Below are 10,584 nucleotides of genomic sequence, written 5' to 3'. Positions count from 1 at the left end.
TCACTTTTGACAACTTCTGGTTTTCCTAGATTCTTACTTCATACATTCCATGTTCTGATTATTAATGGTTGTTTGCAGCTGTTTCTCCTCAATTTGAGTTGTGCCACGTCAGCCAACGGAGTTCCCGAAAGCTTTACTTTATCCATATCATTAAGTTTGGTTATACTCTGATGAGTCAGCTCTTTCCCAGTCATATTTTGAGTTCTTTCTGACCTAAGGGGCTCACCTTCCTGCACTGTGTCGAACAATGTTTCTGGGCTATTCATAAAGTTGCCCAGTAATGTATCAGACAGTGTTTCTCTGCTATTCATAAGGTTTTGCCTGGCCAATTCTTTGAGAAGTGGATGGTCTCTTCCTTCTTCCTAGTTTGTCTCAGTCTGTTAGTTGCATTGAAACCTGTGCACCACGTGCAACCCTGCTGACATTTGAACACCGGTGGTACAGCCTCAAGCCTCAGAGCAACGTGCAAGCTCCACAGTATGACAAACTGACAGACAAGGTCATCTCCCTTAGGTGTTCTAAACCTCTCCGCCCTCCCCTTACCTGGATCCTATTTGGATCCTGTGGCTTTGTTGTGTCCAGCATTCCCTCCCCTTCCTGCCTCTCTGGTGGGGCCTGTCTCCTGCAAGATATGGTGAGTATTTAAACATTTTAGTGTTTAAAAAGTTTAGTGTTTAGCGTTTAGGCCCAACACCTATTTTGAAAACCTTAGTATATTTTATGAGAGAATGGAAACTTTTTTTTAATGTTAGCAAGCACATGATTTTTAGAAAACTTTATAATGGTAATTAGCAATCATACCACAGATGTAACTAGCAATATATTGAACTTTTCTCCACTCACTTTACCACTCCTCCTCCCAACCTCTGTTATCACTATCATTTTTTTTTTTTAGAAGATTGAGAAAGTAACATAGTGCCTGAGGCATTTGACTGCTAACCAGGAGGCTGGTTGTTCAAACCCACCAGCCATTCTTTGGAAGGAAGGTTGGGCATGGCAATCTACTTCCATAGTGATACCACCTCGGGAACCCAAGGAGAGGTCGCTGTGAGTTGCATATGACTCTACAGTAATGAGTTTGGTTTGGTTTATTTTGAGAAAGAGCAAACATAATAATAAAGTAGTATTAGAGCTTGAATTCAGTCTCATTTGGTCTATGTAATAAACTTTGAAATATATGTCTATTTCTTTTTGTTCTTTAGTAGAACTGGAAGTGGAAAGTGGACTGGTATTAGCCATGTTTTTCTTATAGTCTTTATCAACCCTCTCATTCTGAGCTACAGTGCAGTTCTTCCAGTCTCCTACTGCTCCTGAAACAGTAACGTGGGGGAGAATCAAGAGCTATAGGAAGAATTTTTATTTCCCTATTCTCTGCTTTCTGTGTAATGATTTCTGTTCTACCTTCTTACGCTTCTTTTGCCATCTTGTCACTTTTTTTTTTTTAAACATGAAGAGAATTTTCTTTCTCTTTTGCCCTCTTGTCCATCAAAGCATGATGGGTACTTCTGCCTGTAGCTTCCATGGCATAAGAAGACTGAGAAGAGCCTGTTTCTGAAAGGTCCCAAGCAATAGTATTGTGGAAAGAAAGGTAATTCTTTGTGATTCTTTAATTTCATTCCCTCCAACTATTCCTGTTTTTTTCTCCATAATTCTTACCATCATCTATCATCCCATGCGTTTTACCTTTGTATTTTATTTGTGGCAAGAATAAAATTTCTGTGAGGGCAAGGATTTTTGTCAGTTTTGTTCACTAATGTAACAGTACCTAGGATGGTGCCTGGCATATAGTAGCTCCTCAATAAATATTTGTTGAACAAATGAATCTAAGTGGTAGTGTAGCGACCTTCATAAAATTGCTGCTTGGTTTCACCCGACATATTCTTTCATATACTTATTTTTCAGCATGTTATATGCTGTTTGAGTGTAATTAGGTACAGCAAGGGAAAAATAAACAAATGAAAATTTAAATAACCACAAGAGATACAGTATAGAAATATATGTGATAATACACTTTAATCTTAATCAGAAAAGAATTTTCTGCAAGTGTAGAGGACTTCAGAAGAGCAAGCAATCACTTTTGGTTGAAGTATTTGTAGAAGAAATGGGAGGGAATTTAGGTGGCTATTGAAGCATGTTATATGCTTTGGATAAGTAGAAAGAAAGGACTAGTATTTTAAGTAGGGAAGCCTGGTGTAAGGAAAACTGGGGTGTAGCAATCTGCAAGATGTGATCAGTGCCCAATGAGTGGGCTCATATGCTGAAATGTGATGCTTTGGAAGATGAATCAAGCTGAAAAGGAAAGTTGGAGTCATATGTTTATAGCTACCTTTGAATTAATGGCTAAAAAGTTTGGAATGGATCTCTCAGGCTGTGAAAATTCAGAATCATTGAAGATGTTTAAACTAAAAAGTAACATAATGAATCACATTTCAGGAAAAACATTTTGGCAAAAGTGTGATGAAACAGGAAATGAAATGAGTTAGGAAGCTATTCCACTTGTCTAGGCAAGAGGTAAAAAGTTTCTGAAGCATGAGGGTATCTTTAGAAATAAAAGGAAAACAGTGGTTAGATGGAGATAAGAGACTTGGTAGAGGTAAAAGTGACAGATTTTACTGACAGATTAGAATATGATTCATGGAAGTACTGGAGAGACTTGAGTCAAGTGGTGACCCCAAGGTTCCCCCTTGGAAAGTGTCTTGGAGTGGAAAAGTGAGTCTAGTTATAAATACATAGGCTTTGACAAGATATTTGGCCAGATGTATTGCACTAAAAACCCTGAAGTGAATTGGAAAGGTTCATGAGGAAACTGAATCAATTGATAGTTTCTTGGGTACTAAGAAGTTCCTGGAAGATACAGTCACTATTTATACATTTTAGTACTGTACTTAAAAATTAGCTTGACCCAACACCTAATCTGAAAATCTTAGTGTATTTTATGTGAGAACTGATTTTTTTTTTCATATATTAGCAAGCAAATGATAGAAAACTTTATAGCAATAATTAGCAATCATACCACAGTTGTAACTATTAATATATGGAACTTCTCTTCCTACATTTTACCAACCCTGCCCCCAAACTCTGTTATCTCTATCAATTTTTTTTTTTTTTAGTGACAAAGAGCAAACATAAAAAAACTGGTGTTAGAACCTGAACTCAATCTCTTCTGTTCAGTAAACCTTTGAAATACATGTCTAGTTCTTTGTTGTTCTGTACTAGAACTGGAAGTGGAAAGTGAGACTGGTATTAGCCATGTTTTTCTTGTAGTCTTCATCAAATCTTTCATTCTGAGCTACGGTGAAGTAGTTCTTCCAGTCTCCCACTGCTCCTGAAACAGTAAAGTGGAGGAGAGTCAAGAGCTGTAGGAGTAATTATTTCCCTATTCTCCTCTTTCTGTGTAATGATTTCTGTTCCACTTTCCATGGGAGGCAGTATTGGACAAAATATTTCTCTTGCCATCTTGCCACTCTTTTTTCATCCTGAAAAGAATTTCTTGTCTAATTTGTGAGAAAGGGAGAGCCTTTTACCCACTGAACCTCATCAATGAGGGACTGAGACCAATGTGTTACAACAGCATGCCTGAGGGCCACACTTTTCTTCCTCTCTTGCCTTCTTGCACATCCAAGCATGATGGCTGCTTCTACCTGTAGCTTCTAGTCTGTCAGAAGACTGAGAAGAGCCTGTCCCAAGGAATAGTTTTGTAGAAGGAAAGATGATTCCTTGACATTCTTTAATTTCAGTCTCTCCAACTATTCCTGTTACCTTTTCCAGACTGATTTTTCTCCATAATTCTTACTATCATCTATCTTCCTATGCATTCTGCTTTTGTATTTTATTTGTGGCAAGAATATAATTTCTATGAGGGCAAGGAGTTTTGTGTGTCTTGTTCACTAACGTGAATAGTGCCTAGCATGTTGTCTGGCATATAGAAGCTCCTCAATAAATATTTGTTGAATGAATGAATCTAACTGGTAGCATAGAGTCCTTTATAAAATTGATTCTTGGTTTCATCTGACTTAACTTTTAGTATTTTCACTTTATTAGCCAGGACTATGGTATGTAGGAGTGGGCGGGGGAAATCACAGTTTGAATTTAAACATGAAATCTCATCTTGATGCTTCAATAATTAAACATTGTTTTCATTTCATTAGTGGTTTCTTAAATCCTTTGTCCAGAATCATTAACTAGAAACCTTATTTTTCTTAACCACAGAAGAATAAATTCCCTAAATGTTCTGAAATATTAGACAACTGTTTTAGAATTATGACCAAAAGAAAACATAAAAACCTTTTCTCATGAATGGAGAAACGGAGTGGTCCATGATTGCAGTAGAAATCAGTGTATAGTTTGTCATTGGATTCTGCTTCATTACATCAAATGCAGTATGATGGACAATTTTATCTAGAACTTCATCATGTAGGTTATTTCCCATAAATTCTGCCAACTTCTGAATTTCACGCTTTGGGTTCTATGATCAAAGGAAAAAAATAGTGGGAATTTGATATAAAATAATTAGCTTAAAAAGAAATTTAAATTAATGATAGTAACCAGTAACATGCCATGAATTAAAATCAAAAAAAAATCTTACAATGCTCAACTTTCCAGATATGATTTATTTTGATATGATGACCTATACTAGTCTCTTTTAATTTATTGCAAGTATTAACCTTTTCTTTTAATATGTAAACATCAAAGGTGTATGTCAATGGACCACTCATCAAGCCACTGTATACCATTATCATGGTAGGGAATGTGTCAAGGATTAGGTACAAAGGTCCTGTTCAAATCATGTGAGGGGTCATGATCATCTAAATGTGTAACAGTGTCAACTTATACCATGAACCCCAGCACACTGAAAGACAGGGATGAAAAATGAGACAGTGAGTCACAGAAGTCCAACCAACACGAATATTCCACTGAAAGGAGAATTTCTGAAAAGAAGGAGAATGTTACATTGGTGATTCCTTCATATTAAAGAAGGCAGAGCCCCTATTGTTCTAGACTAATAAGAACAAAAGCATTCTAAAAGATAGGGGTAGAAGATAGAAGACCTGACAAAAAGAAGATTTTTGTTTTAGACATTGATGAGTGCTCCAGGTTGTTGCAGGAGGTGGTGGCAAGGAGTGGAGAGGATTTATTTTTTTTTTAAATATCCCAAGAAGTACCGATAGCTGCTAACTGTGGTGCCCAGCATGGCTAGGTATTTTAGGTTTCTCTGAAAGGAGCTCATTTCCAAGGTGGCAGCTGTATATTAGATGGACACCCAGACTTGAAATGCTATGTAGTAAGTCCCTTATTTCTGGAGGGGAGGGATGGGAGAGGGAAAGCAGAAGAAATTACCCTGATGACTGTGTCTACAAATGGGCTTCTTTTTTAAAAGCTTGGATATCAAAATTGCTTAATTTAATTAGCTGCAAACAGCTAGGAGAACCCTATTAGGTGGTTCTATTATGTCCTATAGGGCTGTTATGAATTGGTATGGACTTGATGGCAGTGGGTTTTTGGTTTTATTGCACCACCATTTTTAAAACTGTTTCTTGAAACTATAATGTTCCTTTAGTGCTCTTAAGAGAACAGAAATACAACCACTTATGCTACAATATTTTTTCCTTTGTGAACTGAATTTTAAAATACACATGAAAGAAAAAAAGAGAAGAGATATCATTAATATTCTGCAGTAGTCTGCCTAGCAGGGAAACTGTGGCATACTCTATGGCACCAGAAAGTTGCAAGTGATCCCGTGTGATGCATAAACTCATGGTATCCCATATACACTTCGGTGTACAGACAACTTTAGGCAACCAAATGCATCAATTTTCTGTTTTCTGCTTTAATACATTAGTTCTTGATGGGGTCAATACATTATGACTTCAGTGTTTTATGGTCAAATGGGAACACTTTAGACGATACTGGCTCTCACCTTCTTCATGTCCTCATAGAAGAGGTAGAGAATTTGGTGTTTGTCTTTGGCTTCCCACCATCCTTTCACATGGTCATACCATGAACCCCAGCACACTGAAAGACAGGGATGAAAAATGAGACAGTGAGTCACAGAAGTCCAACCAACACGAATATTCCACTGAAAGGAGAATTTCTGAAAAGAAGAATGTTACATTGGTGATTCTTCATATTAGAGAAGGCAGAGCCCCTATTGTTCTAAGGAAATGATTCTGTCTTTTGGAGTATTTGATATTTTTGATAAAGGAAGGAAAAGGAGGCAAATTCTCTTACCTTTCCCAGTCAGGAAATTCTCAAAATACTCTTCCCAGGTTCCTGGATCAGGAAGTGTTTTATTCATCCTTTGGAAATGGTAATAGGATACCATATTGTCTTTGGGGTTTCTTGCTACATAGATTATCTTGGAATGGAGGGAGGAGAGGAAGAAGCAAAATCAGGATTATAATTATATAGAGCTGTTACCCAGACAAGTCATGTTAGGGTGGATACATTTCATATGTATCACTTTTTTTTTTTAACTCCCATGTGCCATCCTATACCTGTTCAGCTTATAACTTACCTATGTATCCTCATGTAAATTATTGTTGAATGTGATAGTATTTACTGTTGTTGCCTTTCAATCTTGTGTACTTCCCAGTGTCTTCCTTTGCCTTGGTCACTTTGTGCTGACTTCCCCTTTTTTGTGTATTGCCTTTCCTTTCACCCAAGTTAATGCATACAATCAATGATTTTTCCCTTCCTCCTCATTTCATCTCTGGTGTCATCAAAGAATATTTCTTTGTGTGTGTAAATCTTTTCTTGACTTTTATAATCATGGTCTAATAAAATATCTTTGATTGACTTATTTCACTGAGGATAATGTCCACATTCATCCATGTTTACATTTTTTTATTCTGAATTCTTGTGATCCTAGGTTTTGTGGGAAATGAAAAGGATTCATATCAATTTGTGTTGTTTAATGTGAAGATGTGGTGTAGATCCCTATATTCTTCTGCCCTTTAACATCATGTGAAGATTTTTAAGAGGATATTGATTGAAACCACTCCAAAGAGGTCCTGCATAGATTAGGAGAGAAATGTGGAACAAAACTCAAAATCATAAAAGAGACTAGGCTTATTGGTCTGATAAAGACTGGTAGAACTCCTGAGACTATGGCCCTTAGACACCTTTCAAGCCTGGAACTAAACTCACCCCTGTGGCTCAACTTTCAACCAAATGATAGACAGACTTATATGGTGAACAATAAATAAACCAGGGTAGGCACTCCTTAGAACAATTAACAATACAAGATCAAAATGCAGCATTTGCTGAGGATTAAAGCTCAGAGTGTAGGAAAGGATAGGATAGAAGGGCAATTGGAAATAGTAAACACAATTGGAATTGGGAAGAGTGCTCTTACATTGTGAGGACTGTAATCAGTGTCACAAAATGTGTATGAATTATTGAATGGAAAACTAATTTGCTTGTAAACTTTCACCCAAATCACAATAAAAAAAAAAAAAAAAAAAAAAAAAAAAAAAAAAAAAAAAAAGGACAGGTAAGAAACCACTTCAAAGTTGATCTGAGTAGTATATCTTTGAATTTCTTTTTTTTTTTACCTTACAGTTTTTTTCTAGGAAGGATGGAGGTAGAAGGTCAATGGGAAGATGAGTTTTCAGAGTCCGTGGTGAGGGCATTACATTAGCTCGTTCCAAACCTGAAAAATTGCCTTTTGGTCATTTTCTACTTTTTTTTCTATTTGCTTCAAAATCTTGTTGCTCCCATTACTACTACTTTAGGAATAATTCAAGATGGCTGTAATAGCACTATAACTGTCTATAGATCTGATCTGAGAGACAACTCTACCCTATGAATAATATTTTGGCTAAACCATTCCTAAGCATAACAACCAATCAACCAAAAAATAAAAAAATAAAATAAAAACCTGAAAAATCAAACCATTCTACCATGAAATTAACCTGTTGGGGTTATTGTTATGGAATAAAATTAGTTTCTAATTAGATAATAAAAATATCACTTACTTTTAATATTTAACTCCCCCCCCCACTTTTAGTACATTGCCTTTCCCTTCACCTAAATCAATACTTTTCTCTTTACCTGTCTAGTAATTTTTCCTCCCCTCTTCTCCCATAACTAGTAACCAACAAAGAAAGTTTTCTTTCCTATGTAAGCCTTTCTTTGACTTTGTATGATAGTGATCTAATACAGTATATATCTTTTTGTCATTGACTTATTTTACTCAATATAATGTCCTCCAAGATCGTCCACAGTATGAGGTGTTTTGTGGATTTTGTGTTATTCTTCAGTGTTGCATAGTATTCCATTGTATGTATGTACCATAGTTTGGTTGTCCATTCCTCTGTTAATGGGCACTTAGGTTGTTTACATGTCTTTGCTATATAGTGCTGTGATTAACATGGGTTTGCATGTATCTATTTGTGTCCTGGCTCTCACTTCTTTAGGATATGTACTAGTAATGGGAATGCAGGATCAAATAGTATTTCTAATTCCAACTTTTTAAGGAATCACCATACCAATTTCCACAGTGTGGTATTGTTTTACATTCCCACCAGCAGTGTATGAAAGTCCCAATCTCTTCATATCCTTGCCAGCATTTGTTATTTTCTGTCTTGTTGAACTTTTCTGAGAAGAGATGGCAGCTCATGGTTGTTTTGATTTGCATCTCTCTAACAAGTTTGGGTTTTTTTTTTTTGGTTGTTCAGTGCATAGTGCCTAAGGCATTTGACTGTTACACCAGACACTTCTCAGAAGGAAGATCAAGCAATGTACTTCCATGGAGATACCACCTCAGAAACCCAAGGAGGGGTTGCTATGAATTGGGATAGACTCTCTGGTAGTGAGTTTTGTTTTGTTTTTTGAATGGCTAGTGATTGTGCACATTTCTTCATGTGTTTGTTGATTGCCTGAATATCTTCTTAGGTGAAGTGAATGTTCATGCATCTGCCCATTTTTAATTGGATTTTTTTTTGTCTCTTTGATGTTGAGGTGTTGGAGTATTCTATAAATGTTAGAGATTAGTCCCTTTCAGATATGTTGTTGCCAAATATGTTTTCCTAATCAGTAGGTTATCTTTCCACTCTTTGAAGAAGTCTTTTGATGCACGTAAGAATTTAATTTTTAGAAGGTCCCAGTCATCTAGCTTATCTTCTGCTGTTTGTGCATTTTTACTTATGTTTGTTAGTTTATTAATATCATACATTAAGGCTCCAAAGTTTGCCCCTATTTTTTTCTTTGATGAACTTTATATAAAATTTTAGGTTTTACACTTAAGTCATTGATCTATCTTGAGTTCATTTTTGTGTATAGTATGAGGTCTGAATCTTGTTTCGTTTTTCAGCAAATGGATATCCAGTTTTGCCAGCACGATTTGTTAAAGAGACTGTCTCTTCACCATTTAATGGCATTTACTCCTTTGTTAAAGATCAGCTGGCTGTAGGTGGCTGGATCTATTTCTGAGTTCTCAATTCTGTTTCCCTGGTCTGTGTGTCTACCATTGTAGCAATACCAGGCTGTTTTGACTCCTGTGGCTGTACTGTAGATTTTGAGATCCAGGAGTGTGAGACCTCCTACTTTGTTGTTCTTCAGTAGACCTTATCCAAGGTTTCTTTCCTTTCCACATAAAATTAGTGATTGAATTTTCCATGCCCTTAAAGAATGTTGATGGAATCTGGATGGGGATTGCAAATGTGTAGATTTTTTTGGGTAATATTGACATTTTCACAAATTCAGTCTTCCTATCCATGATCATGGTATGTTTTTCCATTTATGTAGATCTCTGATAGTTTCTTGAAATAGTCTCTTGTAGTTTTCTTTGTATAGGTCTTTTGTGTCCCTGGTAAGATGCATTCCCAATTATCTTACCTTTTGGCAGCTATTGGAAATGGTATTGATTTCTTTATGTTCTTCTCAGAGATTCTTTGCTGGTATAGAGAAATCCAACTGATTTTTGTACTTTGATCTTGTAACCTACCACTATACTAAATGTTTCAGTTAGTTTCAGTAGTTATCTTTCTGTGTCTCTTGCGTTTTCTATGCATGGATCATATCTTCTGGATATAGGGATAGTCTTTCTTCTTCCTTACCAATTTGGCAGGAGCTCTGGTGGAGTAGTGGGTAAGGCACTTGGCTGATAACCAAACCTACCAGCTGCTCTGTGGGAGGATGCTGAGGCATTTTACTTCTGTAAAGATTTGCAGTCTTGGAAACACAATGGAGATCACTGTGAGTTGGGATCAACTCTATGTCAGTGGGTTTGGTTTTGGTTTTCACAAATTCAGGTGCTTTTTATATTCCTTTCTTGCCTTACTGCCCTGGACAGAACTTCCAATACAGTGTTGAATAGAAGTGATGATATAGGGCATCCTTGCCATTTTTTCTTTTTAAGTAATTCCATTTCAAAATGTCTTTAGTATTGAAGTGGACAGACACGGTTAAAAACGTCATAGCCATAAAATCCATCAATAATTGTTTCAATTCCTAGAATTTTCAGGGGTTTTTGATAGTAAAATATCAATTTTTTTTTTAAATTAGGATTTGGGTGAAGATTTACAGAGTAAATTCACTTCTCCTACAGCAGTTCACATATACTTTGTCTCATGTCATTGACCA

At 36.3% G+C, this 10,584-nt stretch overlaps 1 protein-coding gene across 1 annotated transcript in view; it reads right to left on the bottom strand.

The window, feature by feature from the left end:
- Positions 1 to 3,212: 3,212 nt before the first annotated feature.
- LOC103198240 (sulfotransferase 1C4-like) overlaps positions 3,213 to 10,584 on the bottom strand; it is a 12,944-nt gene continuing 5,572 nt past the window's right edge. Inside the window, exons 3-7 of the mRNA XM_007942362.1 lie at positions 7,554 to 7,651; positions 6,229 to 6,355; positions 5,918 to 6,012; positions 4,285 to 4,465; positions 3,213 to 3,325 (exon numbers count right to left, since the gene is read on the bottom strand). Of these exons, the coding sequence (XP_007940553.1) occupies positions 3,213 to 3,325; positions 4,285 to 4,465; positions 5,918 to 6,012; positions 6,229 to 6,355; positions 7,554 to 7,651 (614 nt within the window). The remainder of the gene's footprint in view (positions 3,326 to 4,284; positions 4,466 to 5,917; positions 6,013 to 6,228; positions 6,356 to 7,553; positions 7,652 to 10,584) is intronic.

This window comes from Orycteropus afer, unplaced genomic scaffold, assembly GCF_000298275.1.
Source record: "Orycteropus afer afer isolate SDZICR_OR568_19922 unplaced genomic scaffold, OryAfe1.0 scaffold00089, whole genome shotgun sequence".
Lineage (NCBI taxonomy): Eukaryota > Metazoa > Chordata > Mammalia > Tubulidentata > Orycteropodidae > Orycteropus > Orycteropus afer.
Note: the sequence above shows the minus strand (reverse complement) of the source record. Positions and strands in the feature narration are given on the sequence as shown.